This window comes from Salmo trutta, chromosome 19 (genome assembly GCF_901001165.1).
Source record: "Salmo trutta chromosome 19, fSalTru1.1, whole genome shotgun sequence".
NCBI classification, from domain to species: domain Eukaryota; kingdom Metazoa; phylum Chordata; class Actinopteri; order Salmoniformes; family Salmonidae; genus Salmo; species Salmo trutta.
Genome location: NC_042975.1, coordinates 39,160,862 through 39,175,043, shown reverse-complemented (window position 1 = coordinate 39,175,043; position 14,182 = coordinate 39,160,862). Strand labels below are relative to the sequence as shown.

Sequence of the window (14,182 nt, the reverse complement as noted above, 5' to 3'; positions counted from 1 at the left end):
GCACCAGCCGAGCCAGCCTATGAAAGTATGCATCTTAGAAATAGTTTTCACACACAAACTTTATATGTCCCAACTCAGAATCAAATAGTCTTCGCCATAAATAACATGGTCGCTGTGGTAGAACGTTTATTTAGATTTTCTGCATTCCTCAGAGTCCCATCAGGTAGCCTGATTTCAGATGTGTCCATGGAAACATGATTATTTGAGAAATCGTTCTTCTTGCAAAGCTTGTCAATGTTTTAATCAAACTATTATATTAATCTGATTATGCAATCTGACTATCTGACTATGCAATCATACTCACTTAATCTGACTATGTAATCATACTCACTGAAAAGACAAGAGGAGTTGTTATTGATGGACTCTGTGGCCCTGTCATTCCTATGGACAAAGTTGATTGATCAGTAAGTCACAGTAAAGTCTGGTGCGCTCTGACCTGACCTTTTTGGGCTCTAACAATGGGATCACTCATTACATTGAGATCCTAGATCACTGGATCTAGGGGCGTCAGGTAGCCTAGTGGTTAGAGCTTTGGGCCAGTAACCGAAAGGTTGCTGGATCGAATCCCCGAGCTGACAAAGTAAAAAAATATGGTGTTTTTCCTCTGAGCAAGGCAGTTAACCCACTGTTCCCTGGTAGGCTGTCATTTTAAATAAGAATTTGTTCTTAACTGACTTGCCTAGTTAAATAAAGGTTAGACATCTCCTCTCTGATCCTCCAACAGAGGGAGATCACCCATCAAAGGGCTGTCTTTTAGATTGCCTCATCATCACTTTGGACCTTATACTGTAGGTGCATGTGTGCGTTCAACCTTGGAGTTTTGCGAACAGTATTCAAAGCCAGATTTCCACAGCCCCATAACTCTGCCTTACAGAGAGGGCATACTAAGAACAAACTCTGTAGCATGCTATAGATGCCTTTGAATGGGGAGTGGCAACATAGCTACAGAAATAAATGGAATTTGACCAAAACAACAGAAACGCCATGCATATCCATGGCGAGACTCAGAATCTCTTCATTGCCACCCATCAAAATGTGCCTGTTTATATGTGTATTTCCCATGTTGAGGTAAAAATCTGAGTATAATACTTGTATAGATATCAACCTCAATATATGTTCATGTCATCTTCACCAATCAACTGCATTACACTTATAAATGGCTTCAACTACCACCACCGATTTCTATATGACTAGCTACACTGTAAAGGGCTTGCCATGAATTTGACAGTAACTTACAGGCAGCAAAGTGGCAAGTAAGTTACTGTATTTCATATTGCAGTACACCTATTGTAATCTAAATAGAGTAAAGCAAGTACTGTGTAATGACACACAATACTGAAGAATTGAATCTCACACTAACGGTTGGAACAAATATAGCCTCTTACAAGGCACGCCTCAAAATATGTTAATGAGAAGAATAAAATACGGTACAGTACTGTATTCTGTAATGTGGAATTACAATACCATTTGAAATACACCAATTCCTTCCCCGCCCACAACAGTTTCCCACAATGCACCATCAATTACAGTATGCTGCAGTATAATGCTTTCACAGTATTTTACTGTTGATAATAGCCAAAATCGCAGTAGAAATTAGTTTTCCTTGACAGTATATGCTACCAGCTTATAAGAACGGGAGTTAGCACTTAGCAGACATTCATGCAGCGAAAACAGCCAAATACAGTTGAAGTCGGAAGTTTACATACACCTTAGCCAAATATATTTAAACTCAGTTTTTCACAATTCCTGACATTTAATCCTTGTAAAAATTCCCGGTCTTATGTCAGTTAGGATAACCACTTTATTTTAAGAATGTGAAATGTCAGAATAATAGTAGAGAGAATGATTTATTTCAGCTTTATTTTTTCATCACATTCCCAGTGGGTCAGAAGTTTACATACACTCAATTAGTATTTGGTAGCAGTAGCATTGCCTTTAAATTGTTTAACTTGGGTCAAACGTTTCGGCTAGCCTTCCACAAGCTTCCCACAATAAGTTGGGTGAATTTTGGCTCATTCCTCCTGACAGAGCTGGTGTAATTGACTCAGGTCTCTAGGTCTCCTTGCTCGCACATGCTTTTTCAGTTCTGCCCCAAATTTTCTATGGGATTGAGGTCAGGACTTTGTGATGGCCATTTTGCCACAATTTTGGAAGTAAGCTTGGGGTCATTGTCCATTTGGAAGACCCATTTGCGACCAAGCTTTAACTTCTTGACTGATGTCTTGAGATGTTGCTTCAATATATCCACATCATTTTCCTGCCTCATGATGCTATCTATTTTGTGAAGTGCACCAGTCCCTCCAGCAAAGCACCCCCACAACATGATGCTGCCACCCCCGTGCTTCACGGTTGGGATGGTGTTCTTCGGCTTGCAAGCATCCCCCTTTTTCCTCCAAACATAACGATTGTCATTATGGCCAAACAGTTCTACTTTTGTTTCATCAGACCAGAGGACATTTCTCCAAAAAGTACGATCTTTGTCCCCATATGCAGTTGCAAACCGTAGTCTGGCTTTTTTATGGCGCTTTTGGAGCAGTGGCTTCTTCCTTGCTGAGCGGCCTTTCAGGTTATGTCGATATAGGACTCGTTTTACTGTGGATATAGATACTTTTGTATCTCTAGGAGACAGAACGCGTTTCCTTCCTGAGCGGTATGACGGCTGTGTGGTCCCATTGTGTTTATACTTGCGTACTATTGTTTGTACAGATGAACATGGTACCTTCAGACGTTTAGAAATTGCTCCCAAGTATGAACTAGACTTGTGGAGGTCTACAATTCTTTTTCTGAGGTCTTGGCTGATTTCTTTTGATTTTCCCATGATGTCAAGAGAAGAGGCACTGAGTTTGAAGGTAGGCCTTGAAATACATCCTCAGGTACACCTCCAATTGACTCAAATGATGTCAATTAGCCTATCAGAAGCTTCTAAAGCCAAGACCTCATTTTCTGGAATTTTCCAAGCTGTTTAAAGGCAGTCAACTTAGTGTATGTAAACTTCTGACCCACTGGAATTGTGATACAGTGGATTATAAGATAAATAATCTGTCTGTAAACAATTGTTGGAGAAATGTATTGTGTCATGCACAAAGTAGATGTCCTAACCAACTTGCCAAAACTATAGTTTGTTAACAAGAAATTTGTGGAGTGGTTGAAAAACGTGTTTTAGTGACTCCAACCTAAGTGTATGTAAACTTCTGACTTCAACTGTATATCCAAATCAGATTTTAGTAACCACATTGTGGGCCTGTTACAACATCACATAAATGATGACGGATTTCATGAATATCCACTTTGTTAGATCAGTTTTTTTTTGAATGGCCACCATTGACAGCGTTTCTGCTCTTTCCCCCACGGTCTGCGTTCCATTGCCACCTCACCCAGGGCCCTTCTCCACTGGAGGACAGTCTGTCCTCTCCCTCTTGGACTGGTCAACGTGCCTGCCTCACTCAGTCTGACTCCACGTCTGTCTGTCTACCTGAGGAGCTGCTTGATTGACATGTCAGCCTGGGGTTTAGACCATTTGTTACCCGCCACCTCCTTCCCCTCTGATCTCCCCTCCTCCGTTCCCTCCGTCCCACTCAGAGATATTTCTGCTGCTCTCAGTCTCTCATTCAGGCCCTTTCAGCTCCTTCCAGAGGAATGAGCTCTTATTATGTGAAGCGGAAATGAGTGGGATGTTTCAGAGTCTTGGAGATGAGATGGCCTATTCTCTTCTCAAGGTCTCTGTGCCGCCTGTAAACCTGCATCGATCGCCAAGGAATTTCTGCTGCCGAGCTCATGAGGGCCGAGGATGTTCTTTTGATCTTTTCTCTTCTTTCTTCTTTCTTCTTAATGTTTTGCTTACTCTACTTCTTTGCCTTTAATTCTCTCTCTATGCCTTGCTCTCTCTCTCATTTTCTTCACCGCCCTCTGCACCCCTTCCCTCTTTCTCATCCTCTATTTTTCCCTCTCCCTGTCCCATCCTCGTTCCCCTATGAGTTAGTGGATGTCAGTAAGATGCTAACTCAGTGGGAGCGGATCAGTCTCGTCAGCTATAGAGGCTCTGAACCGTTGTCCAGTTCTCCTGGCCAACGGTCCCTTGATAGACAATAAGTGCATTGTGCTGAAGGTTAACGTGGCTTCAGTTCCGTCCATTATTATTTCTGTAATAAGCACATCTCTCAGGGCCTTTTCTATGGCTAATCAATTCTGTCTTTATCATCAGTGCCCCAGTGACCTCAGAGACCTGGGGAACACTGAGGCCATGCTTTAATGTGACCTTTCCCACTACACAGAGTACAGTATAATGCTTTGGTAGTAATATTTCTATGCCCGAATAATTGTGCTATTAAAACAGCCCTTGGCAGTGCAACATGTTGTCCCCACAGAGGGATATAAACAGTGAAATAGTATTTAAAATGTCCCCAGCTTTTGGAACAAGGGATGTGTTGTTTTCAACATACAACTTGTACATTCTACAACATGTTGACATAAATCTGTAATGACATCATTGACATAAATTTAATAAATGATATGTTATCTATCTATGTTTGGTTTGATCATTTATACCATGTGATTGATATCCCCTAGGAAACAGTTATCCTATGGTTCTATTCTGCCTTAGAGAGGTTCTCATGTAGATGTAGATTTCAGTATTCTCCTCCACTGAACCCTGGCTGTTTTTGTTTTCTACTGAGGAACCCACAGCTTGCTTGGAGAGGGAAATCATTTGGCACATTTTGCCACATTATCTGAGATCATTATCCATTTCCTCTCAACAAGCTCTGTGATCCTGGGAAGTGCCCCAGAGGAGTCTGGGATTGGCTGTGTTCATTGGGCTAAATTAATCTGGATCCCCAGGCCCCATGGGTGCTCAGGTCCGTCCGTTTGTCCCAGATGCTGCTCCGCTTAGCTCAGCAACGAGCCCAGAAGAGCATCACATGTCCTGGGTATGAGCATGCCAAACCAATCCATGTGACAGTGGTATACTCCGGGTTTGACTGGGGCCCAGAGAGAAGATGTGACATGTGGGGAGGGTGAGGAGTTCCTGTCCCTCTCTCCCTAGCTCCTGTCCTACAGTGCAGTGGCTCACACAGCTGTGGCTGGCAGATGTTCAGGGGTCACAGAAGAGAATGCCCTGGGGTTTGGTCCATGCTGTGCCTCTCCAATCGGCTTCAGGCTGGAGTCATGGCCTCACTCACTTTGGTTTCTAGTGGAAGTTAGAAAACCTTTTGCATGAACTCATTTAAAGAATACCTTATAAACCATTAGTCACTCATAAACACAAATCAAAACTCTTGTCAAATGGTTGTAGGTTGTGTGATTACAAGGACAGCACAGGAACTGAATTGTCCTAGTGTTCCATAGTGTTCTGTTGTTGTGCTCCGTAGCCCTCCTGACACACCTGCAGGAGGGGAAATAGCCTACGTCACGCATCACATTGTCACACGGCTGGTTAGACACCTGTGATTTACTGTCAGAAAACATTCTCTTTTACGTTCTTTTAAAACTGTTATTTTCCTGTGATGAGGCACTTCTGGTGGCTATCAGTGTTTCAAAAAGGGTTGAGAGAGGAAGAAAGAGAGAAAGAATGAAAGTCTAAAAGAAGAATAAAGGCCTGGTTATGGGGTAGTAAATGCAGAAATAAATCATCTGTTAAACTTCATTAGCCAAGCCTTTCTGAGCACAAAATGACAAGACATTAAATATGTATTATTTATGAAATGTCGGTGCTTTTTGATAAGGGGGTCTAGTGCTGTTAATTAGTCACTCATTCAGTCAGAAAATGCTATTTCAAATGGAAAGTGAAAGCTACTCTCGGCAGCCCAGAGAAATGGCATAGGTGGAAATGGAGTAGCTAATTACAGTCGCTGTGAAATTCATAGCTAATTTGGGAAGCCGTATGACAGGTTTATTGACATCCTCCGCAGAGTGACGTGTGCGGATGGCCACCAGGGAATTGACAGGGGGCATGGGAGAGAGGGATGATTGGGAGCAAATGTTGCTCTAGGTGTTTGTGTGTGTGTGCGCGTGTGCCTGTGACGGTCTGTGCGTGCGTGGGTGTTTGTGTATTAATATTTGTGTGAGTATGTCTGTGTGTATTTTGGGGAATTGAAGCTTCAGTGTCAGGATAATCACAGACTTTTGTTAGAGAACACTGGTGCACTCTTAAACACCTTGTCCTCTCTCTAAAGTGGTAAAGTGGAGGGGAATATGCCCTGTATTTTAGCACGAACATGATAGGGTTCTTTGTCTGTTTTTTCATAGAGAGGAGCAGAGTAGCAATACTTTCAAGGCAGTGGTTTGCAATCCTCCCTTAGAGGCAGTCATCTGGCAAAGTGGAAATGAGAGAGGAGCATTTATCCACTTGAAGAAAGCCATCTTCGTGATGGCAGTATGCTATGAGACATGCAGCCTCTCCAGCATTGAACTGTGGAGCTCTTAGCTGGCCGATGAGAGCTGACCACCCCATCCCCAGCAGCCTCTGGCCAGTGGGCAAAGGGAGAGAGAGAGAAAATTAGAGGGGGGGATAATTATCAGTATAAATGGAGCTCGGCGAATGATTCACACTGCTGGGCCTCCTGATCTGGTCTCCAAGGCAACCTCAACCTGCTCATTTGTTTTGTAGATGAGTAATTACATCCAATTAGACCAGAAGGGGGAAAAAAATAAAGTCCAAAGAAGGGGCCATTGTTCCGGTTAGATGGTGTGAATATTAATAATAGGATTGTCTCAGGCTCATAACAGATCAGTGATGCAGCTGTGGGGACCTACAACAGCCTACTGACCCATCACACTACAGAGATGAAGATCTGTGCGTGTGTGTGTGTGTGTGTGTGTGTGCGTGCGTGCGTGCGTGTGTGCGTGCGCGCGCGTGTGTGTGTCCCTTCCACAGACTACATGCCTAGTTAAACCTCCTCAGTATAGTGTGCTAGTGCACGTCTCCGAGTCAGTCTGAGCATCCACCTAAACTTGACCATGAAAGAGCAAAGGAAGACATCTTACACTGCACAAAGTGTCCTGCTCAGTTGAGTAGTCACGGACTGTTATTGTAGAAGGACTTTCCGTGCTGCGGCTGTCTGCAAAGCATTGTTTTATGGCACCGTTTCTGTCCTCAGTCACCTCAATCAGAATGTTAGGTTTTATGTTCTGCCCTGGTGAGTACTGATAGCCACAATGCATTTATTATCTACAGACAAAAACAGAGAAAGTTTATAGGTAATCATGTGGATGCTCCTTGCATGTTAAAAAGCTCAGAGAGAATTGTGTTCTATTCTAAGGAAAAGTCATTGTGCCATATGATATTCCATGTAGGTTTATTATTATTCATTTGTGGTAGTTCAATAGATAGGACCAGATGTTCCTGTAATGTAAAAATACAGTAGAGCAGTTTATAATGAGCTATATTCTAAAGCACCACTGGGATTCACATAAACTACACACATTGTATGCATACACACATATACAAGCCCCCTCCATCCCCCAACATCAATGTGCTAGTGTATCTCTTGCAGCTTGATAAAGAACATATGTCTGTTTAGGTGGATCTCAGGAAACCCATTATTTCTTTGGTGCTCAGAGACTTTTCTTCACTCTCGTTCTGTTCCTCACCTTCGCCCAAGTGAAAGTTGCTTAAAACATTTGTATGCTCTGAAAATCAAATTAGTTGGGGAAGATAATCAAGCTATTCGGCCTCTCCCAGATGTGTGCTTTTCAGGCTTTGATCCATAGAAGGAAGCATTTTCAGACTCATTTTATTCATATGCTGTCCCACAGATGGCACTATCATTAGAAGCAATCTACCTGAACAATAAAAGTAATTTTGCTTGGCTTTATTAGATAAGACCTTGCCGGCAGCTGAGGGCTAATTGTCCGTGTCAGCGCAAACAAAGCCGCCATGTGTATTTGTTGTGTGTGTTGATGTCGTCTTTGTGTCCTGTCGTTCCTGTTATCATAGAATTGGCGGATTTATGCAGATTGTAACAGGAAGCTGCCATTGTCGGGGGCCTGACAGCCAGTACCATGAGGATGTGGCATGGTTGGCATGGCTTCCCTCCCCCTCTCCCCTCCCTTAGCCCAGCGCCTCTCAGCCGTTTAACTAATGGGGGAGATTGTGGCAAGGCCTTTGTAAAGGTCGCTGCTTGTTTATTGTTAAAGATCTAATTAGGAAGAGGAGAGGAAGCAGTGGAAGCTTGTCTAATTAGAGGTGAGCATGGAAAAAGCACCTCGGAAACTCAAGGACGGCCACCTATTAGCGTGGATGTCACAAACAGATTAAACACAAGTGTCCCTAGTTTCTCTCTTCTTGGTCTCCTTACGATTAAAGCTGGCTGAATGCATATTTCCGTGAATGTTGCCTCAAGGCAGCTTTCCATAGCACAGGCAGAAGAAAGGAGGGATGGGGGGGTGAAGATAAGGAGGTGGAACGCTCAGGAAATTTGCTCCCTTATCCCTCTTCTCCGCTCCCGGAAGAGAGCACATTCTTTCGAGAAAAAAAAGCAGTGACCCTCTGAAATGCCCTCGTCCATAATTCAACCTGGCCCATCCTCACTGAGTCCTCATCCCCGTGATCCAGAGGGAGTGTCACCCAGGTCATTGCTGTGTGTGAGTGACCGCCCCTGCCTGGGAGGACAGGCTCTGTGGTTAGTGGCATGGTGACGGCGTAGGGTACAGAGAAGATGCAGCTGGGTTTAATGATGGTGGTACACGTGCAGAATGCTGAACGACCATGTGTAAGATAAAGGCACAGACAGACAGACAGCAGCCTCCAGGACTGAGATACAGAGACAGACTGAGGACTGTGGGTTGAGGGCAGATCACTGGTGACTCAGCACCTGTCTCTTGGTCTCATGTCCTTTCATATCCTGTCTGTATCACACTGAGAGGAGACAGCTCTGTCAGACCACTGGAGTCAGCAGGTACTTAACATTCTCATTTCTAGACTTGTTTGGGAAGACTTGTCTCAGGCTAGAAAGATTTAGGTGAAAGTAGGTTTTTATCATTCATTCAGACATTCTTCTTGCGTTCCTGCATCGACCCATTTACACATCATTTCCTTCATTGTCCCATTAATGTCGCCCTAAATCAGAGTTTTCCTCATTGATAAAGACCGATCGATTTTCCATGGCAGTTGCTTAAGAGAGATGTAAAGGGGATTATTGTCTTATGGAGCTGTCTTCCATGTGTCACCGTTTACATGACTGGAAGTGGGAAGCAATGTGGGAAGCCTGCCATTTTAGGAGCCCATAATTTGAGGAGTGGGCATGGAGCCCACGTAGCGCTCGGTGAAACTGGGGGGCCCTAAAGCGCCGGTTGAGGAGCACGCCTGTGTTTGGATTTCATTTGGCAGCTGCTAACAAGCTCATAATGGAGGTCTAGGTGTGACATGGCTTTGATCGCCTCTTCAGCTGGAGACCCAAATAAACAAACACACAGCGGGGAGACCCGCTGGGAAAAGAGCCGCTGACGCCAATCTCAGTTTTTCCTTGAGTGGATTAACTCCCCATATTGAAGAGGTGCACGATGCAACATGTGCATTTAATGGCTCTCTTTATATGAGCAGTTGTCTCAGATTAAGAGGACAAGCAATAAATGTCAGCATGTCTTATTGCTGAATGACGATTTCTGAAGCGTTGATAATCCTCCATCTGTGTTGAAAGAAGGGTATGTTGGAATAGCCCAAGCCTAATTGTGGAGTGTTTTGGAGTCTTTCCTTCTATTTATGGTCAATACACATGAACGTGTCTCTTTGTTATCAAACCAGGAGAAAATGTCACATGCATAGACCTCAGTCTGCAGTTGTAGTGGTTCAAAACCAGAGGCTTGAAATTAATTATTGATTTGTGAGCATTCTACATTTTCCTCCCATTGAATGATGAGAGTTTCCTTCAGGTATGTCCAGTAAGCATTGTAGTCATCACGATGAGAGTTTCCTTCAGGTATGTCCAGTAAGCATTGTAGTCATCACGATGAGAGTTTCCTTCAGGTATGTCCAGTAAGCATTGTAGTCATCACGATGAGAGTTTCCTTCAGGTATGTCCAGTAAGCATTGTAGTCATCACGATGAGAGTTTCCTTCAGGTATGTCCAGTAAGCATTGTAGTCATCACGATGAGAGTTTCCTTCAGGTATGTCCAGTAAGCATTGTAGTCATCACGATGAGAGTTTCCTTCAGGTATGTCCAGTAAGCATTGTAGTCATCACGATGAGAGTTTCCTTCAGGTATGTCCAGTAAGCACAGCCAGTCCTGCTACTTCACTGTCGTATGATTGTTGATAGCCAGTCAAGCATCCTATTATCTTAGACAGCCAACCATTGAAATGTGTTGGGTTCCCTAGAGGGATGATGCACTACGCTGGTGCCGACAGACTCCTACACCTCAGACACAGACTGGCAGCAGGTTCTGCTGGGGAGAGAGAGCAGGGAGAGGACGCCATGTATCTCAGCTAAATGAACCTGTCATAATGTCACACACCAACCATGCCATGCTAAAGAGTCTGGACAACATTGACTACTGTGAAACAATGAAACCAAACGTTTTCCACAATGATGGAGTCCCTTCCCCTCCCCTTCCCCACCCTATACTGTACCTCTCAGGCTTTCCCGATTACGGGTTTTACTCTGCGCCCAGTGACCAGAGGGGGGCACCCTGCTCCTTTGCGGACTATGGCTCCCTGGGGCCCCAGGCGGCTCAGATGCTGCACAGTGAGCATGCCACCTCCGCCTGCAACTCCCCCCTCCAGCACCTGCACAGCCCGGATCAGTTTAAGAGCCCAGGTTTGTATGTGCGCATCTCTCCCATTCACCTTCTGGACTGTTCAGTTTGATTCATGATGTTTCCTCCATACAGATGATCTATGCTTTTTTTTTGTCTATGTTTTCTTTGTCTATAAGGAAAAAAAGAAACGTGAAAAGGATGAACGTTTTGCCAGCAATGCATTGCATGTTTTATCCTCCTTTTTGATTTTCAATGTACCTTTTTCTGTTTATTTGTGAGGTTTATTCCATGCCCCTGCTTGCACCTAGGGGAGGACGTATGTTTTCCTCCAAATGCATGTAACAGAGCATGGGAGGCAGAGGACTGGACTACAATGTCCTCTGTGAGAAAGCTCACATTTACTTGTCATGTCTCGATCCACATGGACATTTGAGCCTTTTGGATTTCTACATTTGAATGAGAGCGACTGACTGACTGGATGACTGACTAGATGACTGACTGACTGAAAGAGTTAGTCAGTTAGAGTATATTGTGAATGATTGAGTGAAGGAATATGAAAGGGCCTGTGGTGAAAGCATGATCACCTCCATTATCGTTCTGTGAACAACTAGGCAATCAATCAGTAGGCATGATTTGTGTATACATTGTAGTAACATTACATCCTACTACAGTCATATGCATCATTTAACCATTACACTAAAACAGTGGTATGTTTCAGTATACATTTCAGTATGATAGTGTTTGGTTTTTGGCAGAAGCGTTTATAATTTGGTTTGTCTTTCCCAAGGTTGTATTCTAAACATAGTGAAAACTGTATGTTTTGCATCTTATAACTTTCCTCTACAGATAATACGTAGCTATGACAATTTCATTTCAATTGATTACCCTCATTCTAAACTTGCAGTGTCAGCTATTTCTTTGGTCATAGGTTTGTTCCTGATAAAACTAACAAGAGATGTCATTTCAGTAAATTTCATCTCATATTTTGAGCAGTAAGTGTTGAGAAAGACAATGTTGAGAGGAAAAGGTTGTGAGGAGAGTTTGTTTCTTTTGTTGCTGACCCCAGCTCAGGGGATGTCAGGCAGAGAGCTGTAGATGTGATTTGGTGGTGTTAATCTGCTCCACGGTAGATAGTGCTGAATCAAATCAAATTTATTTTATCTTTGTCAGGGTTCTTGTTGTATCACTCCGTTTACCAGTCATCCTCCATATACAGTATGTGCACAGCTGAAATCCTCAAACAATGTTCTTCACAATGAAATACACGATCTTCCTGAACGTATGCTAGACTGCATAAAGTGAATTTGGTTACTGGTGTGTTGCTCTTCCTGACCAGATCCTATCCTTGTGTTCAGATGAAGTGGCCATGTAGACTAGAGACAGTAATGATGTCTGATGATGATGACCCATCCAGACAGAATGATGGTGCTGTCACTGCTCTGTAGAGTCCTACTACCATTGTACCAGTGGAGGAGTGGTGACCAGCAGGCAGCGGCAGGTGTTGAGACCCCCTGCAGTCCGTCCCTGTACACCTCACTAGTCCTGCCTCATTGGCTTTGGCAGTGGACAGGAAAGGACATCTTTAGGCCTCATGCTTAACAGCGAAGATTACACAGATCTCCTGGTTTGGAGGCCGGCCCAGTCTGGGTGGAGATTTGCCTGCCTGACTCATTGGGATGGATGTCTGTCCTAGGGCTTCACAGGGGATGGCAGGACTGCAGCCCCGCAACCACTTCCTGCATTTATCCACAGAGTGGTGATGAGTGGGCTCAGCTGTAAAGAAGAGGGGGAGAACAAACAGCTTTGCTAAGACACCGACAGCATTGTGCATATAGGTCAACATCCAAAGCCAAAGTGCTGAAAAGCACAGCTTTTGATGTGGGGATTGTATAGTGTGTCGATTATTTTATTTTGTCTGCACTTGGCTGAAGAGGAGGAAGTGTTTTGTGGCCCTCCTCAGGTATTAAAGGCTCCTTCTGGTTTCTAATTATGCCCAATGGGTACAGGTGGGGAAGCTGAGCTCTGGTTCTCCACTGAGACAGACTCACAGCCATGAGGAAATTGCCACCGCCAGTTTGAATAGAAACGCTTTCATGGCAAATGTTAATTGTAAACCTCCTCCAAATGTTAATTGTAAACCTCCTCCAAATGTTAATTGTAAACCACCTAAATTGCCTCTACAGGGTGGCAGGTAGCCTAACGGTTAGAGAGGCGAGCCAGTAATTGAAGGGTTGCCAGTTCGGGTCCGACTGGAAAAATCTGTCGGGAAGTGAGCTGGCAACTGGAGGGTTGCTGGTATCAAATCGTAGATGCCGTAGCCTGTCGTTGTGCCCTAGGTGTTCAGTGTGGCGGCCCCCTGTACCTCTCCAAAACCTGTATGTGTATGTACAGTATGTGTGTCTTTCGGAGGGGTTGGGTTAAAAGCGGATTAACATTTCGGTTGGACCTTGTGTGCATAAAGTGACCTTATGTGCATTAGTAAGATATGGTATACAAACTGCTTCAGTTATTAAGACCTGATTAAAGCAAAACCCAGTTTTGTGTTCTCCAGGACTTAAAACAGCAATTGAAAACTACAGTGGATAAACACTGTCATATTGACCCACTGCATTGTCGTTGCTCAGATACTTGAGCATGTTTATTCATATCTACTCACCCCAGTCTCACACAGACACAGAGGCAGATTTTCAAGGCTCACCTGGTTTGCCTTTTTGTTGAACCTTCCTTTTCAGAGTTAATGCTATTGTTGCTGAAAATAAGAAAACGGGGAAGGAACAGAACTCCATTTGCGTCAGCACCTTGCTCCCCTATCCAAACCAACATTTTGTCACAGCAGCAGCGAGGTACAAAGTGACATGAATAATAACCCAGCGAGTGGAGTTGGTGCGTGTCAGATGAGTCACCTGTGTCTTAAAAGATGCTGTGTAATCAAAGGCTGGCTCATTAAATTAGCATGGGCACCGCTAAGCCACCAGTCAGCCCCAATAAGTGTAACTCATGTTTTGCTGTTAAACTTAATGGCTGAGCCTGTGTAGCCCCAGGGTTTAAGGAAAAGCATGAATCCTGTTTCATATGAAGAGGGGATGCTGTGCGCAGTTCAATAGAATCCACCAATTATAAGAAATTAGGATTACCGTTTAAACTGAAAATAGCAGTAATTGCTTAATAAGCAAGCCTATTAGGGGCTGTTCTGTACAGATATGAGAAGTGAGGCAAGCCATGGGAAAGGGCCTGCAGTTAAGCAGCAGTGTCACCCTCATTAGATCCCTATGCTCTGGGACAGGTTCTCATTTTACATTTAGGAAGAAACCCACTGTAGGAGGGGTTTTGTGCTGCTCAGAGTTAGTATAGATGAATTAACACAACAAAGTTTGGAAAGTGATGTGTCACAACTTCTGAAGGACTATAGCATCTGATAAGGGTGTGTGTGTGTGTTTTGCATGTTCAATAGCATCTTAAGCTTGTTTTTGAAGTGTTATGCAAGGAATCA

The 14,182-nt window shown here is 43.9% G+C and overlaps 1 protein-coding gene across 13 annotated transcripts in view; it reads left to right on the top strand.

Annotated features, from left to right (window-relative positions):
- Window positions 1-14,182, top strand: part of LOC115154563 (RNA-binding protein Musashi homolog 2) — a 314,171-nt gene that overhangs the window by 289,555 nt on the left and 10,434 nt on the right. For 9 of the 13 annotated variants that reach the window (XM_029700896.1, XM_029700894.1, XM_029700891.1 and 6 more), the window contains exon 12: window positions 10,572-10,751. The exons of the other annotated variants lie outside the window; for them this stretch is intronic. In XM_029700896.1, the coding sequence (XP_029556756.1) occupies window positions 10,572-10,751 (180 nt within the window). The remainder of the gene's footprint in view (window positions 1-10,571; window positions 10,752-14,182) is intronic. 13 annotated transcript variants of the gene reach the window in all.